At 40.3% G+C, this 21,224-nt stretch overlaps 1 protein-coding gene across 1 annotated transcript; it reads left to right on the top strand.

The window, feature by feature from the left end:
* The first annotated feature begins 280 nt into the window (after positions 1-280).
* Positions 281-20,223, top strand: LOC124553153 (histone deacetylase complex subunit SAP18-like). Its single transcript, XM_047127099.1, has 2 exons — positions 281-498; positions 19,980-20,223. The coding sequence occupies exons 1-2, from the start codon at positions 281-283 to the stop codon at positions 20,221-20,223; spliced, it is 462 nt and encodes a 153-aa protein (XP_046983055.1).
* The last annotated feature ends 1,001 nt before the right edge of the window (positions 20,224-21,224 follow it).

The raw sequence follows: 21,224 nt of genomic DNA, 5'->3' as shown, positions 1-21,224 counted from the left end.
ACCCTACTGCGCTAGACCCGGGAATCCTAATACGTGGCAGAATGGGAAGTACCATCTGCCATGCACTTCACAGTGGTTTGCAGAGTACGGATGTAGTGTAGGTGCAGATATCCATTTTTTACAGTATCAGTCCTGAAACTGGCACATGGAACTCTTATTACCAGTAGCGCCTTCCCTTTTACTCTTTGACGTCGCGTTACTCTGCGAGCGTTGTCTTGGCTGTTTGGTTGTACAAGGAGTGGGAGCAGCGAGCAGCTGTTGTGTGTCTGAGGGGAGCAGGATGGCTGCCAGTTGCACGGAGCTTTGCGACCCGTGGTCTTCGCCGGACGGGCAACAGCAAACGCGGGTCGACCGCGAGAAGACGTGCCCCATGCTGATCCGAGTCTTTCCTAGCGAGGGCCGGCACCACAGCCTCGCCTCCTACCAAGATGGCCAAACCCCAGTTTCAGAGATCCACCTCTACTCCTGGATGGACGCCACGCTCGACGAACTCTCCAAGTAAGCCGCCCACACTATGTGGCACACTATCTTTGACACTCAGTGCTGTTGCACCTTAAATTTATTTGCGCACGCAAAAAATATAAAATACCTAGGAAATTGCGATTCTAGCTGGCAGCTTTGACCAGTGACCTAGTGAATATGTGGGTGGTATCGAAGAATGTTTGCCTATCGAAGTATGAAAGTCGTAGTAATTTGTAATACCTTGACTTCTCACGCAATTGCTTTTCATCATAGATGAGTGAGTTTTGTTTACATAGAAAATTCTCTTTGGGAAAATGACTGACCGTAAATCAACTATAAGATTTTTGCAGTCATTGGGCATTATTGCAGAATTTGCAAGTGTAGTGTTTGTGAAAATTATATGGTTTTGACAAAGCTTCCATCATCACGAACTTCCGACGAATACATATAGCGGTGCAGAAAAAATAATATACGGAGATCTCTCCGCAGGGAGACCTGGTTCGAAAGATCGAGGCTGAATTTAGAAGTAATAGTCATGTTAACCTACTATTTTTGGTATTAATATTCTCGTAAGTCTGTCATCCACGAATCAGAGGTTTCGTGTGGCACTGTAGTTGACTGGTTTTTATTTTGTAGAGAAGTTTGCGTGGAATTTGTAAAGTATAGGGGATCGTTGGGGGCCAGAGGTTACAGTCGAAGTAGAAAAGTGACATTTTGGAAAGAGAAGGTATGAAAGGGGGCATGAGGTTGTTGGGCTTCGAGTTTTTGGAGTTGTAGTTGGCTGGCTCAAATGGCTCTGAGCACTATGGGACTTAACTGCTGTGGTCATCAGTCCCCTAGAACTTAGAACTACTTAAACCTAACTAACCTAAGGACATCACACACATCCATGCCCGAGGCAGGATTCGAACCTGCGATCGTAGCGGTCGTGCAGTTCCGGACTGTAGCGCCTAGAACCGCTCGGCCACTCCGGCCGGCCAGGAGTTGTAGTTTCTGGAGGGGATTGTGCTGATGTTGTATTTAGGGTCTTACCAAATCATACTAAGTAAGTGTTGACATCATTAATAGAAGAATATGTTAAAGAAGGTTCCGTAGTCATGTCGAATAAGTTTGCTTCGAACAAGGGGTTGGGTGAAAAGGGTTATTATCATTTGGTCGTGAATCACAATATTCAATTTAAAGCTCACAAGACCCCCGTCTTGTACCAATACTATCGAGGGGTATTGGGAAGCTGTAAAATCTGTTTCGGCGGAGAAAGAGAAGGATTTCAGTGTGGTAAACCCATTTCAATGAATACTGTTGGAGCAAGAGTATTCCTAAAGGTTATTGCGTATCTCTTGCAATTATGAAAATAGTCAACAAAATATAGAAGCCACGTTGTGTTAGTTAGGTGTTGGTGGATCTGATATTATCTTCTTGATTTACGCTGCGTTTTTTTCTGTTACTTTAGCCTACTATGGGCTTGCTACTTTTTTGGTTACTCTTGGGGGGGGGGGGAGGAAGTTTTTCTGTAATTTTAATGTTTTTTGCTTACAATGTTGGGGAGAGGGAGAGGGGATTGCTGTGTCTTGTGCCGGTGGGTTTTTGTGATTGACTTGTGATATCATTTTTTTTATTATTTTAAAATTTTGCGTGTGGTTGAGGACCGGCGGTAGGCAAGAACTGATTTGGGTGGTGCCTCTTTCATGCCTCGCAGTTTGTGTTTCTCATTAAATTTTTGATTAGTTATTCTGCATTTTGCGTATTTCGTTATAGTTTGACCTCCTGACATTATTATTTCTTGTTATGTTCCTATTTTGTTCTTCTTGTCACCCTCCATCATTCACTCCTTTGGAAGATCATATGTGGTAAGTTTCTTTTTTTGTAGGTACTTTTATGTTTTCCTTATCGAAGTTTTTGCTATATTTCTCTTAATTTTACTTTCATTCCTGATGGCGGTACAAAGGTTTGGTCATTTTTGCGTTTTATTTTTTGAGTGTGCAGTAATGTTTGTTAAGATTTTCATTTACGAAAATCTAGTCATATTCTGTAGTTTACTAACAAGAACGTTTTTTAAGCAGGTTTCTCATTTGTTATAAGATTTTTGCGCTTGTAATTGCTCTTTGTACTACCGCGAAAAAGTAATATTGGAATCGGTACATAGAAGTGACTCCTATATAGGTTACTTCGACTTAACGATACCAGGTATTCGATGGTTTATTACTTACATCCTTTTTGCAGTGCGTGTGGAAAATATAATACAATATCTGCATTCGTAATTGCTCTCTGAAGTTTTGCGAAAAAGTTAGTAATATTGGAATCGGTAACTAGAATTGACCTATAAGATTAATTCTAGTTGCCGATTCCGACTATTCCAAAGTTCATTAATTGCATCTTTATTTTTCCAGCAGTTATCTCAAATGTAATTACAGTTTTCCGCTCGTAGTTGCTCTCAGAATTACCGCGAAACAGCTACAAGCATTAGAATCGATAACTAGAATTCACCTCTGACATAGGTCAATTCCAGTTACAGATTCCAACTATTCGATAGTTCATTCTGTTTGATGCTTCGTAAATGAATCGATTTTTTCTAGCAGGTGTCTCAAATGTAATAAGATTATTCTGCTCGTAATTGTGATCCGATTTACCGCAAAACAGATACAAACATCTGAATCGATAACCTACTAATATAGGTCAATTTTAGTTACCGATTCCACCTATTCGCTATTTCATTAAGTATATCGTTTTTCCAGATTCTGTGTTAAATATAATACAATTTCTGCACTCGTAGCTCCTCTCTGAACTTCTACAGTAAAGTTAGCAATATTGGAATCGGTAACTAGAAATGGCCTCTTCTATAGGTGAACTCTAGTTACTGATTCCAATATTTGCTAATTTTAAATGGATTACCGTTACTTGAGTTCCTGCCTTGTTTAGGATTTACTGTGTTCGTTCCTCCATATTTTATGTTAGTAATTCGTATTTGTTATAATTCGCTTCATTTTTCCCGCTGTTCTGTTCTAATTTAATTTCTCTCCGCCCAAAACTTCCCTGCGCTTCTCCCATTTGAATGAATAACCAATAATAGAATTAAGGTAATTTCGCAATAAGACGATTTTACCAAGCGCTATACTGTAACACAGTTTATGGTGCTCTGTGCCCCTCCACTTGCATAAATTATGATAATGAAACTAATTAGACACAAATTTTTTACACTCCTGTTCTTGTTTATTACGGTTATCTTCAACTCGTTTACACATAATTCGTGCGTAAATAATAATCGCGTTAAATGTGAATATTATTTTTCACATGCTATATTCGATTGTTTACGAGTATGATTCATTCCCTTCATAGATTTCCGATATGCAGCATCTTTGCCTTACGTATGACGTCATTGGTCAAAACCGACAAGTGGAATCGGGCATCAGAATTTATCCGAGATCGTTAACTAGAATCAATGTATATAGGACAATTACAGTTACCTATTCCAATATTTGTTACTTTTTGTGAATTTTCGTTATCTGTGTACGGGCTTATTCAGGATTTCTGTGTCGGTTTTTTCACATTTCATACATCTGTTCCATATACGTTATTATTTACTTCATTTTCCCATTATTGTGTTGCATTTCAGTTTCTACCCGCCAATAACCCCCACTTTCCCCCAGTAGTCTCGTTAGATTCAATAATTATTATCGTAAATCAACACTATTTTATAATATTACGACTTCACTGTGCGTTATACTGCAGTAGAATTAAAGATTCTCTATACTTTTCTTACTCGCATAAATTACAATTTATATCTATTTAACACACACACACACACACACACTCACACACACACACACACACACATATATATATATATATATATATATATATATATATATATATATAATATCATCATTTCGGTATAGTTCGTGGTTAAATAAATAATCGCGTGAATTGTGACTGTAATTTTATCGTATGCTTTGAGAAGCACCCACATGCCTTGCTCACACTGTGGCATCAAGCAGTCAGGCCTGCAAGATGAGTGGTCTGCCAAGCGAGTGGATTCATTCTTATTTATCGAGTAACATGAACCCTAGTACTCACACTTAAGTTACAAGTTATCCTCCTATATGATTAATACGCAACGGAAACACGCATCTGACTATCAGTGATTTACAGAACTCTAACTGTTCACTACGCACTGGCAATACCACATTTTCTTTTTGTCTTTTATTTAACGGCTTTTATCAACACGTGGCCACCGCACTGAATATGAATGGCGCACACATTATAAATTCGGGACATCATGACAACATACAATTCGAAGGAAAAGTCCACCAATCTTTTTCTTTTCACTATCTTATTTATTCCGATAAATTCTATAACCTAAGCACACAAATTCTATAACCTACAACAATTACACATGAGAAATTCCGCCCAGTGGGCATGGCTTTACATTGGTGAATCTCTATATTATGGTCTCGTAATTATTTAACGCTACAGTGCACCTTCTGGATAGGATGGTGGATCTTTTATTATATCTCACACTTCGACTCTCACAATCATCATCACGAAACTTTCCTCCAGATCGAGCGATACAGAAGGAACAAGCATAACCCACTAATCTTTTGAAACTACCTTGCTACTCTCCCATGCAAACCACACATACCCAAATTACATGACATACATCACACTGCAATAAGAAATACAAATCACTAAATAGTCACAACATTATCACTTTCAGCTTTCCCACTTCAATTAGTATTTATCCCAGTTTCACACGACACTGCCCCACTTCATAATTCCACTTTCCTACTATGAACTCTGGAGATATATGCACGTCTTCCTGTACAATGCAAGCCAAGTGGCGTTGCTGGATAGACGGCCGACTCACCTTGCTTCTCTCTCAGAGTTTGAATCTAGCGTCACACGGAATTATGTCACGCAAAGTAATATTAAGAACGTATTCATCACACACGCGAGTCCTCAACTGATACCATGGACGAGTACTTCTCTTTAGCTTTTGTTTCATACACAGTTTGAGACTCACACAGTACTCACCACGTGGAAGTACTCATCTCTAATTTCAAGTCCTGCACACGCCATTTCTTAAATATTTCAACTTATGGTACACACGCTATTTCTTAAATATTTCAACTTATTGTACACACGCTAGTAATTCAGCTTAACTTAAGCACACGGAAGTATTTCAACTTATTGCTACACGTGGTTTCATTGTGACCGTTGGTCACTTCCGAAGATTACTACAATCCCATTAATATTACCTGCCTGACATTTAATTCTCCCCACAAAAGTTCCTGAAATAGAGAAATTAATATTTCAAACTACTCTTAAATATTCCACATGCATACCATGTCTCCACTCTTTCGTCATTACGGAGCACAACTAAAACAGGTCTTAACAGCACAAGATCCAGCGGCAGAGTACTGAAACATGGCCGTTCTCTAGGTCCTGTCACACCTCTGTCGAGGTGGGGGAAGACCATGCTACCGTATTGGTCAGCCACATTTCAGGCGCTCAAAGCTCCGGTAAGTTTCATCTCTTTGGTGCCACCAAAGGTGGCCAAAGGATCGTCTCAAAGATGATCATATATTCACATTCACTATCTGCGGTTAGCAGACGACCATACATTCATTCATTTCACAGATCTCACCAAACTGGATGTAGGGATTTATTTTGTGGGAGTGCACATATGATCAATTAAATAAATAAATTGTCATTCTTTTCCACACTGGTATCCGGCTTCGCTGTATTAATTGAAATTGAGTTATTTTACAAAAAAAAATGTATTGTTCTGACAAAAATAATGAAGTAAGTTGTACCTATTTTCAATGTTGGGCGGTACTGTACCCTTTCAGCTTCATTTGATTGTTTATGAATATAATCTACTGCATTCAAAGATTGTCTCTCTGTAGCATAATTCCTTGCCTTTGCTATGACGTCATTGATCAAAGCAGACGAATGGAATTGGACACTAGAATTTTTCCCGAGAACTTACTACATCGGAAAAAACAGTTCAAATTAAAACTGTTATGATCAATTACTCATAAATAAGAGAAACATTTGTTCGAACCGCAACGAATCAGGTATCGTAGAAAGTAGTTCAGCAGCTGTAGTGGAGCCATAGATACGAAGTACGAAAGAATAACAGTATGTATCTTACAGATATCGTAGCTAGTATTGGAAAATACTCTTGAAGTATACAGCTAAAATGGAGACAGCGATACGTAGTTCCAAATAGATGTACTTATCAGTAATAAATCGAAGTTTTAATATAATAAGAAGAACTTTAACTCTTCACCGGAAAGCTCACGAACAGCGTAGGGGCGGTTATCGTGCCGTGCTACGCTTTTTAGATTTTACCTCTTACCAGGCTTGTAATGTAAATTTAACGTACTTTTTAGTAGATTTTGAAAATTTCCAAGATGAAACATAGTCTTGCACCTAGGAGCAAATATTCTATTCAAATTTAATAGTCAGTGTGTTACATTATTACTTCGCTATACACCAATAATCGATACGTGAAATCAAATTAAGCAGAAGCTCTACAAAAACGATTACAAATTACTTTTTGAAATAGAAGCTGTCGACAGTAATACAGATCCCACTTTTCGACAGAGAGAAAATTGTTAGACATTAAACAAATTCAGTTAACTTGCAAATATCGCGTGTTCCTCGGTAAAAAATACCTTACGTTTCAGGTAAAATTTTGAGCAGGGATGGTTAAGTATGGCTCAACCATCCACACATTATGTAACTAATCTTAAAAATATGCAACAATAAAGAAACTACAATATCCTCAAAATAGATTTTAAGGGTAAGTCCCGTCGACATCGAGGTTATCAGAGACGGAGCACAAGCTCAAATTTCGGCAAGGATGGGGAAGGGAATCGTCCACACCCTATCAAAGGAACCGTCCCGGTATTTGTCTGGAGCGATTTAGGGATATCACGGTAAACCTAAATCAGGATGGCTGTATGTGGGTTTGAGGCGTCGTTCTCCCGAAAAAAATAGATTTAAAGTGATATAAGTGTACTTGCTGTTTTGTTAGGTATTTTCGACATTCCCCTGTTTCCGAAGTCGCGGAAAGCGAAGAGTACAGTGCAAATTTTGTAGAATACTCTTTTATATGACAAAATTCCGCACAATATATTCCTTATCGCCATTGTAATTTGATACAGTACAGATCACGAAATTTACAGATCGATATTCTCTCATTGGTTTCCGATTCATGATTCGTCGTGTTCACTTCCAGTCATTCACTCTGCGAACAGTTACCAACAGCAGCACGCGACAAAAAAGCCATCGACGCCGCAAGTACACTTCTATCTTTGATATACTATGCAGTTATTACATACGTAGAACTCGTAATATTTACAAACGCAGAACAAAACACAACCTCATGTCTCACAACAGCATGAAAAAATTTAAAAAAAACGTCGGAAGCATGTTTATGCCGGTCTCTGCTGCGCGTTCCTTAATGCGATTCTAAAACAGGTCACCAATAGAAACACCGACCAGGAAACAATATTTGTTCCTAGGTACACTTCCCTCCAAGTACAACACTCTCTCCCACTGATAAATGCAGCGTTCAGGTCAAAAGGATTTTGTAATACAACCTATAGGTTTTGTGCAGCGTCAATGCCACTGTGTCATTCCACGCCTGATATTTAGAACTAGAAGTTTTCAGTGAGGGTGGCAAAGCAATATGCATTACGTTCTTTCTTCCTCTCAACGTCGATAGCACTATTTCTGGTAAGAGTTACGTAGGACGTATGCCGTCTCACTCCCCACTCACTGCATTATACGCACAGTAAGCAACAAAATACTTGTCAGAGATTTGACTACCTAATTAAACCTTTCTAAATTTTCTTTAAAGTTTTACTTTTTATAAAGAAACTTTCTTTAAATATGGCGCGAACGATGGCTTCCCGGTTCTGTACCAACTGGTAATTTACGATAACGTTCATTTTGCATTCAGTTTCGTTACATTCACCATCTCACAACAAAGTTCTCACCTTCCAAACCTATGTTGAAGCTCTGGTTACGTTACCGATCAGGCTGTCACCAGTACCATGATTTTGGTGGACGCTTATGTTTCTATTACAAGTAATTCAAGTGGCTACTGTGATACGCAATTAATAACTAAGTAACCGAAAATACAAATGCCCAATTTCGTTACTGAAATAGTCATTTTGTAAAAACATTTCTTATCAATACACTTCAGTGTATAAATATACTTGTAGACTTTTCCTTCATTGTAGTCAAGCAATGTACTGTACCTCAAGCAGAGAAATATGGCTATAGATTTTAACTTGAGATTCGAAGAATTTCTTGGGGCAAATCTGCCTGTTACATGTAAACTAGAGCTGTATGTCTGAAAAATGTTTCCAGCTGATAACTTCGTAGTCCCGCTGCAGAACCGGCAATCTCTGTATATAAAGGCTATGCCTTGATAGACAGACTGCCTCACCGATCATCGCCCACCCCAAACCGCTACGGATAGAAACTTGAAATTTGGAGAAGGTGTGGATCTTATACTGTAGGCGTCGTTTAGGAATAGATTTTTCGAAATTCCAACCGTAAGGGGGTGAAATAGGTGATCAAGGTTTTTTTTGAAAAATGTCGCTATTAATGGAATTTTGAAGCCAGTCCTACGAAATTTGTATTGGCGTCTTGGAAATATGTCTTTCACATTTTTGGTAATTTAATTCTTTGGGGGTAGAAAAATGGTTCAAATGGCTCTGAGCACTATGGGACTTAACAGCTATGGTCATCAGTCCCCTAGAACTTAGAACTACTTAAACCTAACTAACCTAAGGACATCACACAACACCCAGTCATCACGAGGCAGAGAAAATCCCTGACCCCACCGGGAATCGAACCCGGGATTGAGGGTAGAAGTATTTTTAAATACATCATTATTAAAGAACTACTAAAGTATTTTAAAGCTATATCCATGAACAGTACTATTTGACTTCTCAGTTACAAATAAAAGGTACATGATTCTGTTTTTGGAAACTGAACTGCTAAGGAGCATGAAATAGGGGATGACGTTTTTTGTCAAAATATTTTATTATGAAAGCATTTTTAAAGCTGAAGTTGTAAAAACTTAAATTTGTCTTCTCAGTTAGAAATAAAAAATATACATGTTTCAATGTTTTTGAAAATTCAACCCCTATGGTGGTTAAACGGGAGGCTGAAAGTTTCTATGGACGTAGTTCACTGTGCAAGCATTTTTAAAGCTAAAGCTATGAAAATTTGTATTTGACTTCCCCATTAGATATAAAACACACGCTTGTCACTGCTCTTGGAAATTCATTCCTAAGGGGGGAAAGTAGAGCGTCAAGCGTTTCATGAAAATATTTCATTGCAAACCATTTTTAAAGCTAAGTCTTTGAAAATTGCTGTTTGGCTTCTCAGTTAGAGATGAAAAAAATACGTGTTTCACAGAACTACGAAAACTGGTATTGGATTTCTCTGCCAGAAAATGAATAGTACGTGTTTCAACATTTTTGGAAATCAGCCGTGTAACTTCCTCACAAAAAATAATATGAATAGTATTCACATTTAGTGTAACCTCCCAACAGAAAGTGCCGAAACCTCCCAACAGTTCAAATGGTTCAAATGGATCTGAGCACTATGGGACTTAACTGCTGTGGTCATCAGTCCCCTAGAACTTAGATCTACTTAAACCTAACTAACCTAAGGACATCACACACATCCATGCCCGAGGCAGGATTCGAACCTGCGACCGTAGAGGTCACGCGGTTCCAGCCTCCCAACAGTAAAAAATATAACTATAACATTGACATTTATCCTAACCTCCCAATAAATAAATTGCGTAACCTATCAATAATATAATGTGACTAATTTGTCAATAAAAAAAATTGTGGCTCACTTATAACCTTTCAATAATTGACTGTGAATTTAAACTGGTGAATTTTGGACGTCAGCAGCGCTGCGTCATGGCCCTGAAAGATCTTTCTGAATAAATTGAAAATTCTTACCTCAATAAGGTCGCCGGATAACGCGTATATATCTGCTCCTATAAGAAATTTGTCTGGCACAGCCCTGTGCAATGCTGGCCGATAGATTTGTCATGTATAAAAAGAAACAACTGATTTTTCTTTACAATAATCGGGATGACCATGGATTGAAGAAATTAGTAAGTTCTTTAAATTGAGATGAATGATTATCAAAAGTTAATTTTTATAAAAAAGATTGTTATTAAGAGATTTTTTTAAACATTTACATGGGACTTGATATAACAATGCTACAGCCGCTGAATAAAATAGTACATGAAAGTTTTCTTTTTAATGAATAGTTACTGAGGAGCTACTAAAGGATTTTTAAGGCTACTTCTTTGCCATTTGATATTTGACTTCTCGGTTAGAAATTAAAAAATACCTGTTTTGGTGTTTCTGGAAATTCAACCCCTAATGAAGTCCAATAGGGGATGAAAACTTTTAATAAAATATTTCTTTACATCAAAAAAATCTTAAAATTAAATTATGAAAATTAACATTTCACTTCTTGGTTCGATACAAAGAAACATTTGCTAGGGGAAATTTGTTAGGGGATGAAGGATGCTATAGAAGTATCTACACAAGAACCCGAAAGGCATGATTAACAAAAACTTTGGACTCCAGATATCGGAATCGCTTTTTGGTCAGAAGTACATTCGGAAAAGACCATGCTTATATGGCATTAATTAGCGTGAAGAGCTTAGGAGATGTTGAAATATGTGAACAACATACAATTGGATTAAATAAAAACGAAAACAAAAAAACCCCTGCAGTCCATACAGTCTACGCGAGGGAGGCAACGGGCGCTAACCTAGTTTTGTATTATAGTTATGAATGATGTGACATTTATGCAAATATTAGATTTTATTGTAAGAAAATCCCTCCCGAATACGCTTTAATTCCACTGGGGTCGTGATGGGTTACGAAACGCAGAAAACGAACGACGATATGAAATTTTTTCCCTGATGTTGGCTACATTGGTCTGGCGCTAACCGCCTCATTCATTGAGGCACATGTCAAACAAGACGCGCTGCAGAGCGTCATCTCCATCTTACCTCGACATTCCAGGCAGTACGTACCCGCAAAACGTTTGCGTACAAGTTATTTGATAGTAACTCCCTCCTCCCACACCTTCATACATTTCATGTTATTTGTATGTAATATGCAGCAAATCAGTCGATGGAAATTTTTCTGTTTAAAACAATGTTTTTTTCTCAGATTTCAGTTTTATTCTTAAAGCTAGTTAAATTTAAAGCGCACGACGACAACGAAGGATTCAACACAGAATTAAAAATCGCAGAACCTATCACCCGTAATGGGTTAACAAGTCTCGATGAGTCGCATTAAACGTGTTAGCAACGAAGATAGACTTGTGATTGCGCTAAGGGTCAGTGTGTCACCATAACTAAGATTTAGAGAGTTTGTGGTGGTTTAAGTGTAAATGTGCATTGTCACATTCCAACACGATTTTCCTGCTCTTCTGTATTTTTGTGATATTCCTTGTGCGTTGTGCACATTTCTTCATTATTAAAAACAATCGGAAACACTTAAATAATTGATGGACAATTTAGGTGTTTTACGAATAATGTTCTCTAATGAACTTCGGAAAAGCTAAAAATAAACTTAATGTATAGACTATTAAAACCAGATACTACTCAAAATCTGATAAAACACGACAGCTCCAGCTATGAGTCGTTTGTTCATTTTGTTGTTTTTCACCGCGACAAGTTAGCGCTTGATAACGGGCTGTTGTGAGGTTCAAACCTGTCGTATGTTGGTATAAACCAAGCTATTGCTCACTCACGCTGTGGCAAGTTAATTTTTGGGTCCAGACATTGTTCACCTAATGTGAAGCTTGTCGATTTAAAGATTTTTTCCTTCCTTCGCCATTGCAAAATTGTATGTGGCATCGATCAAAAACGTGTTAGGTATTGATTTTACTTCATTGTTTTATAACACCATTAGCAAATGTTCATTATTCGTGTTGGAAGCTTTCTGCTTCCTTTGAAATACTTAATCACTACTATATTATCTGTAACCTTTTCGAGACCCTCTCATTCATGTTGGGAACCGTGCCTCTATTGTGTTTTACAAGTTTAGTAATCTGCATAAAAATTTAATTTATGTTGTGCATTTAAGGGTGTTCATTGCCAGTCACCGATGTTCTAACATTACCTACTTCACTTCATGAGATTCCACTTAAAATCAAACAAAAGTTGCACTGAAAATGGGAATAATGTGAGCGAAGTAAAGAATAGTATTACATTTGTAAAAAGTAAAGTAACGGAGGTGGATGATTTTAATCTTTAAATATCTATCGGAATGTCAACTGCAATGAAGGGACAGATGAACATTACCATGTGCAGCAATCGGGAAACTCGCAGCAACTCAACATTCCCGGACAGAAACTACTAAATCACTGAGAAGAAACAAATTAGACACACATCAAAAAAAGGTTTGCATCACCTCGGTTCCGAGAGTTTCGGATCCTATGCAGAAAATTGGAACAGAGATCAATGTAAACATCATTTTCGCCCTTTTTATGGATCATGAAAACCACACATTGCATGTTGTACCACCATACATCGAGAGCTTCAGAGGTGGTGGTCCAAATTGCAGTACACATCGGTACCTTTAATACCCAGCAGCACGTCTTCTTGCATTGATGCGTGCTTGTATTCTTCGTGGCATACTATCCACAAGTTCATCAAGGCACTGTTGGTCCAAATTGTCCCACTCCTCAACGACGATTCGGCGTAGATCCATCACAGTGGTTGGTGGGTCACGTCGTCCATAAACAGCCGCTTTCAATCAGTCCCAGGTATGTTCGATAGGGATCATGTCTGGAGAACATGCCGGCCACTCTAGTCGAGCGATGTCTTTATCCTGAAGAAGTCATTCACAGGATGTGCACGATGGGGGCGCGAATTGTCGTCCATGAAGACGAGTGCCCCGCCAATGTGCTGCCGATGTGGTTGCACTATCGGTTGGAGGATGGCATTCATGAATCGCATAGCCATTACGGCGCCTTCCATGACCACAAGCGGCGTACGTCGGCCCCACATAATGCCCCCCAAAACAGAAGGGAACCTCCACCTTGCTACACTCGCTGAACAGTGTATCTAAGGCGTTGAGCCTGACCGGGTAACCTCCAAACACGTCTCCGACGATTGTATGGTTGAAGGCATATGCGACACTCATCGGTGAAGAGATCGTGATGCCAATCCTGAGCGGTCCATTCAGCATGTTGTTGGGCCCATCGGTACCGCACTGCATTGTGTCGTGGTTTCAAAGATGGACCTCGCTATGGACGTCGGGAGTGATGTTGCGCATCATCCAGCCTATTGCGCACAGTTTGAGTCATAACACGACGTCCTGTGGCTGCACGAAAAACATTATTACACATGGTGGCGTTGCTGTCAGGGTTCCTCCGAGCCATAATCCGTAGGTAGCGGTCATCCACCGCAGTAGTAGCCCTTGGGTGGCCTGAGCGAGGCATGTCATCAACAATTCCTGTCTCTCTGTATCTCCTCCGTGTCCGAACACCATCGCTTTGGTTCATTCCGAGACGCCTGGACACTTCCCTTGTTGAGAGCCCTTCCTGACACAAAGTAACAATGCGGACGCGATCGATCCGTGATATTGACCGTCTAGGCATGCTTGAACTACAGACAATACGAGCCGTGTACCTGCTTCCTGGTGGGATGACTGGAACTGATCGACTGTCGGGCCCCGTCCGTCTAATGCGTGATTGTTGACATATTTGAGCAGGTTTTGTGACTTCTCTGAACAGTCAAAGGGACTGTGTCTGTGATACAATATCCACAGTCAACGTCTATCTTCAGGGGATCTGAGAACTGGGGTGATCCAAAAGTAATTAACGGACAAAGGCACATGTCAGATCGAAGCATATATTTGAAGGATAAAATGAAATACAATCTATAGCACTGAAAGTTATTTCAGTGATAAAACTTGGGATGCAACGGTATATTTGCCGAGCTCATGTGTGGACTGACATACAGTCATAAACTTCCACAAGATTTCTCTAATAACGTCTGTTTGTCCACTAGATACACTATCACTGCACCATCTTGTCAAATTATTGTCTATCAGTCTCCTGAAACTGTTCAGCTCAGCTGGATCTCTGTACTAAAACCTGTTGAACATTAATTTGACCATAACATGCAGAAACACAACGTCTATACTATAAAATTCACAAAGATAAGATCAAATGTTCACTACGGATCATAACATCCTCTCAATGAATTCAGATGCTTTTTCTTTTTAATCAGGGATAAATTCGGAAAATATAATTTTACGAAATTTCAGTCCCACCGTTGTGTTATTATCTTAAAACTGCGAGATATACCATCGCCATGTTCATTGTCTCATGGATCAAAATCTTTTCGAATCGCATAGCTTTCTGGACCTATGTATCGTGGAGGTCTTCTCCATAAAGACAGCATTCTCTGACCAGACCATCGACGTAAAATAACGCGAGGAATAATTCAGCTGAGCAGCAAAATTAGGTAATCTGCTGTATTAGTGCACACCAAGAAATTGTTGGAACCAGAAAGTTATTGTACGGGCATTGCTCGTCGCATGCTCTACTGCGTATTTTATGTAATTTCGTAAAGGTTTCATTGGTGTTCATGTAGTCTGACAGCAGTGATATTCTGTTAGGAGATTTCATTTTGAAGTCACACTTATTTTGAACGTAATTAGTATCGTCAATATTATACGGGTTTTTGGAGTATCCAGAAAGGTTTGAATTATCTTTAGTAAGACAACATAACATAAAATGCCACCGGCAGCACTATATTAAAGCACTTATTACAAATTGTCTAGAGTACTTAGTCTTCCATGATTGTTTTGCATAACCCTTTCGTTCAGTGGGAGGTATCCCTACGTACCACAAATACGGCTTTATCGTTGGTCCCGCCATTCTTAATTGATGTAGGCCCCTCCATTGTTATCATTCATTCTTATTTTTTAGGCGTTACCAGTAACTGACTGTTCGTTAAGATTGATGTAAATATACTGCCGCCGGCCGGAGTGGCTGAGCGGTTCTAGGCGCTACAGTCTGGAACCGCGCGACTGCTACCGTCGCAGGTTCGAATCTTGCCTCGGGCATGGATGTGTGTGATGTCTTTAGCTTAGTTAGGTTTAAGTAGTTCTAAGTTCTAGGGGACTGATGACCTCAGAAGTTAAGTCCCTTAGTGCTCAGAGCAATTTGAACCATTTTTTTATACTGCCAAAGGTATTTCTGTACAGCGAACAGATAAATGATATTCGTGAATTTTATTTGAAAACGTTTATTTTTGTAATTCAGTTCTTACCAAAGGATGTATTTCTTAATGACTAAGAAAAAACTTCGGCATAAGAGGCGTGTTTGTTGACCCTGATATCTAGTAATTTGCCCTCTGTGTAATTTATGTATTGATGTCAGTGGGGTGGGGTGGGGAGCGGGGTTCGAGCATGAAGGGGAACGCCTCCCACTGTAGATAACACACAGCACCGAAGAGCGACCGCTTACACGATGGCAGCCCCTTCCCTTCACCCCTCTCTCCTACCAAGTGCATCTTACAACCTACACCATTACTACTAGACGTATTGCTTCTCCTTTCTAACCACATGCGTAAAAGCTGAACACGACAGATGTTAATCAAGACTAGTAAGATTATCATTTCGATAACTGATTTGCACCATCTATTCAAAGACTTCGAGGGAAAGAGGAACTGATTACCTTGTAGTTAAATCGCTTTAAATCACCATCATCTAATAAGGTTGTTGATCAGCACTTAAGCTATCATTAGTCTTTATGTTCTAAAACTGTCTCTAGCAATATTGTTAATTTAAAGTGGGCAATTAGCCACCTCAAAAACGAAGTGCCTAGTGGGGAAAAATACTACATTATTTGGTCAACAGTAGTTTCCACACATTGCCTGTAACACATAGGCTGTAACCAGGCCTGGCTCAATGTTTCTTACTGCAAAATACAGCCATCGCCTGCCTGTAAAAATCCCGTGGTGAAGTAAGTGTTACTAACCTCAAACATGATGTAACACGAAGTTTGCTTCATCTATTCCGACAATTCGACTGTACTTTTTTCTTGGTCACTTTGCGATGCAGTTGATTTCATATTTTCGAGGTCTTTAATTTTAACATGGACCAATTATTATCGTCTGGTCCTGCTGAAGTCTCAGCTCATGGTGTAAGTTGATTTACAGCATACCTCTGTCATCTACCGACAAAGCGAGTTTCAAAAAATGTATGATTACTCTGCGCTAAAAACCACTTGTCTCCACTAACATTATACTCTGCTGACAGCTGAATCAAAATCTCATCTAAGGATACAGACTGACATAGACGATTGTCTTAGCACATGTGTAACAGTCCTTCGAGCCTTTTCTGGGATGAGCGGATCAAGGCGAGGGTGACGGGGATTTTGCGTTAAATTCCTCAGTTACTGCTATAACATAGCACGATTAATATATTTTCTTCATTCAGTTGTGAGATAGAGCCAACGACCTTGTCACAGTGGTCACACTAGTTCCCGTCAGATCACCGAAGTTAGGCGCTGTCTGACTTGGCTAACACTTGGATGGGTGACCATCCGGTCTGCCGAGCGCTGTCGGCAAGCGTGGCCAATTGAGGAGCTACTAGACGATAAAGTAGCGGCTGTTTGCTGACCACATGTCCCTCCATATCCGTATTCTGTGACGCCTGTGGGCTGAGGACGACACGGCGATCGGTTGGTACTGTTGATCCTTCAAGGACTGTTCGGACAGAGCTTCGTTTTAGTTGTGAGATAGGGTCAACGTCATCAACGTCAGTGTCATCGGATTCTCTGCTGGCACGGTCCTGTGGCAGTCCGTAGGCAACTTCACACACTAAGATTCCTACATCCTACGTCATCATCATCTTCACGTACTGATGCGTAATTTCGCGTGTCTTATCTTCCTCGTCATGACCGGTCTTCTTTGAATACCATCAATCAGTCTTCATCTACATCTACATTCTGCGGGCCGACATATGGTGTGTGGCGCAGAGTATTTCATGTACTGCTGTGCATTCTGCCCTTTCCTACTGATGACATGGGGAAAGACGATAACTGATAAGGTTCCATGTGAATTCGAATCTCTCGAATTTTACCATCTTGGTGTTTCAGAGAGATATACAGGTATGTAGGAATGTACTGCTGCAGGATACTGACAATAAATCACATCGTGATGAACAACGCCTCTCCTGTACCGCCTGCCACTGGTGTCGGATGAGCATCTCCGCGGCGCTCTCCCCGCTCACTAGCCGATCCTATGACGAAACTGGTTGGTTTTCTCTGTTTCCTACGGCCAATCCTGTTTGCTTCTTATCCAGACTGAATTGAAACATTAAACCATCGATCGAGCGGTGGTTTTGTAAGCTATCTGCTTTACGAGTGGATTACAGTTCAGGAGGATTCTCTTTTACGGCTCTGTGATCTGCCATTAACAAGATTTGTTTTAGGTCTTTCATCCACAAGAAATCGCTCCTTATATTGTCCATACTCCCAGACATTTTATGGATGTGACTCCTGCAGCGAAGTACACATTCTAATTCGTCCGAAAAGTGGTCCGTTGGTTTGAGGTCAGGACTCTACCACAGGCCAGGCCATTTGAGGAATGTTGCTTCATGATGGGGTGCATTGTCACACTGATACAAATAAACATCGTCGCCCAACTGTTACTCTACTGTACACAGTGCACAAGGATGTAAAATGTGATCATAGCCTTCTTCGTTTAGCGTTTTCTTAAGGGTAATAAGGGGACCATATGCTGACCAAGAAAAACAAATGGTTCAAATGGCTCTGAGCACTATGGGACTTAACATCTGTGCTCATCAGTCCCCTATAACTTAGAACTACTTAAATCAACTAACCTAAGGACATCACTCACATCCATGCCCGAGGCAGGATTCGAACCTGCGACCGTAGCGGTAGCGCGGTTCCAGACTATAGCGTCTAGAACCGGTCGGCCACCCCGGCTGGCCAAGAAAAATACTTCCATATCTTACCACCAGCTCCCTTGTATTTGTCTGGTGGCACTACACATGATGAGATGTAATGTCTGCAGCCACTCGCCAAGCCCAAACCTTTCCATCGGATTGACACAGGCTGCACCGCGATTCCTCACTGCAAATCACTCATTTTCAATCATTCTTCTTCCAGTGGCCTTTCTCTTCACATCACGTTGTGTCGCTGGTTGTCACTGGCTATAGAAACGTGTGGCTTTTGAGGAGCTATGTATCTCATTCTTTTTAACGCTATATGCACCATCATTGTGCTATCTGGACTCCTGATAGGTCTTCTGACTCAAATGTGATTCCGTCAACTGCTTTCATGCGATTTTTTGCAACCAACTTTCGCATTGTTTGATGGTTTCTGTCCGTCAGTACATGAGCTCTGCCTGATCTTAGTTCAGATGTTGTCCCTTCGCGTTTCCACATCAGAGTCACATCATCAACAGGTAATTTGGGCAGCTTTAGAAGGGCGGGAACATATCTGGTGAATTTGTTACCCAACTGACATCAAATGACTTGTCCGCGTTTTGAGGTCACTGAGCTCTCCTGACGAACCAATTATGCTATTACTACTTCTTTACTGACAACGGTTCTAGGCGCTTCAGTCCGGAACCGCGCTGCTGCTACAGTTGCGGGTTGCAATCCAACCTCGGGCTTTGATGTGTGTGATGTCCTTACGTTAGTTAGCTTTAAGTAGTTCTAAGTCCAGGAGACTGATGACCTCAGATGTTAAGTCCCATAGTGCTTGGAGCAATTTGAACCATTTATTACTGACAACAGAATACTCCCAGCGTCCTTTAACACTGGCAGACCCCCTCTCCTGACACCTACTGGCAGATCCCGCATTACAGAGGGGTGTCTGGGTAATCTTGATAAGGTATGTGCGCCAGCTGATCTATTCCTGGAGCTGGAGTCCCATCCATTCTGTCATTTCTTATCACGAGGAACCTTTTGGAGAATATCCCTCATCCGTAGCTCATAATTTTGTTTCACTACACGGCCAGTCTACCTACATTATAACTGCCTCCCTGACACACCTTCTCTTCATATCCTCTCTTATCCGCTTGTTTGTTTTCCTGACCCTTCGCCACGCGGGGTTGCCGCCCGGTCTTGGGGCGCCTTGCCACGGTTCGCGTGGCTCCCACCGTCGGAGGCTCGAGTCCTCCCTCGGGAATGTGTGTGTGTGTTGTCCTTAGCGTAAGTTAGTTTAAGTTAGGTTACTTAGTGTGTATGCCTAGGGACCGATGAACTCAGCAGTTTGGTCCCATAGAAACTTACCACAAATTTCTACATTTGATGACTCTTCTTTTTCCGACCAGCACAAATCGTTCCGCTGCTCGTTGGGCTACCCTCATTTTCTAAAATGGACATTAAGGTTCGCGTTTGACATCCGTTAGTTAGTCCATAATGACGTGTGTGTGTGTGGGGTGTTGCGTGCGACAGATGCCTGGCCCGGCTGATGCCGGACGTGGCGAGCGACGGCACACACCTGGTGTTCGCGCGCGTCTTCCCTGACAAGAGGCCGGAATCCGAGCCGGGCAGCTACGCGATGAAGGAGGTGGGCGTCGTGTGCTGCGGCGTCGCCGGTCTGGACGACGGCAAGACGCTGGCGCAGGCCAACTTCTGCCCGGGGGACTTCCTCGACGTCGCCGTCTTACCCGGCCGCAGGCCGCGCTACTCATACTGATGTGTTTCAGCTGAGCACTCGGTTGCTAGATTTTTAAACAACTTGTATATTTTCGAAGTATATTTTAAGTGAGTTTTACTTTTTAAAGAAAACCTATTTTTTAACTAAGATGTATTTTTTAAAGTAACATGTACGTATTTAATAAGATGTATAATTTAGTAAGTTTTATATTTTTAGTAAGATGTATATACTAAGATGTATATTTTGAGTAATGTATATATATTGAGACACCATTTATTCAACAGAAAAGAATTTCCTTGAGGATTTTTTTTACTTTTATTTAGCTGGATGTTACCAAGGTAGCTTGATAAGTCAAATAAATACCTTGTTTTTGGAAAACATTTTCTTTTTCTAAGCTCAATATATCCGTTCTAGCGAGATATCAATTATTATTTTCTTCAGGAAAGATATTTCCTTATATTGATAAAACTCGGCTGCAGTTCACATACTATCTTCATTAGCCCTAGAACCAAGAAGCATTCATTAGCCCTACAACCAACAAGCAAGGGCAAAAATTGCCCGCACATTTTTCTTATATTAAAAATCATAATTAATATCTCTTTATGTTTATGAGTCTTTGTATATTCGTCTTTCACCTTACGAAGTACCAACATTATATTTACACCGTTAAAATTTGAAATAAAAAATTATAATTTCCGCTCACGGGCATATTTTTTTTCCTTGGGTTGGTACTACCTCTGACCTTAATTCAAAATGCGTGTAAATTTCATTTCGTAACCTCGGTAAGCAGTAATTGCAATATTTCTTTCACGTGTTCTTTTTTCAAGTAAATTCATGGCTTCTTATCTACTACGTTTCTACTGTGTGCATTTGTTTACTCGTATTTACAAATTATTCCGGATGGGGAGTTTGTCGCCATCTGTGTATCAGTTATATGGAGTGAAACATTTTGTCTGTAGGCGGTAAGTGTCATAAGTAAATGACAATATTCTCTCCAACTGAACGGTATCTCTTGAAAGTTTTCAGTATCCCGTAATCTG

Source organism: Schistocerca americana, chromosome 1, assembly GCF_021461395.2.
Source record: "Schistocerca americana isolate TAMUIC-IGC-003095 chromosome 1, iqSchAmer2.1, whole genome shotgun sequence".
Lineage (NCBI taxonomy): Eukaryota > Metazoa > Arthropoda > Insecta > Orthoptera > Acrididae > Schistocerca > Schistocerca americana.
The sequence above is the reverse complement of the archived record's forward strand: the minus strand, read 5'-3'. Positions and strand labels throughout refer to the sequence as shown.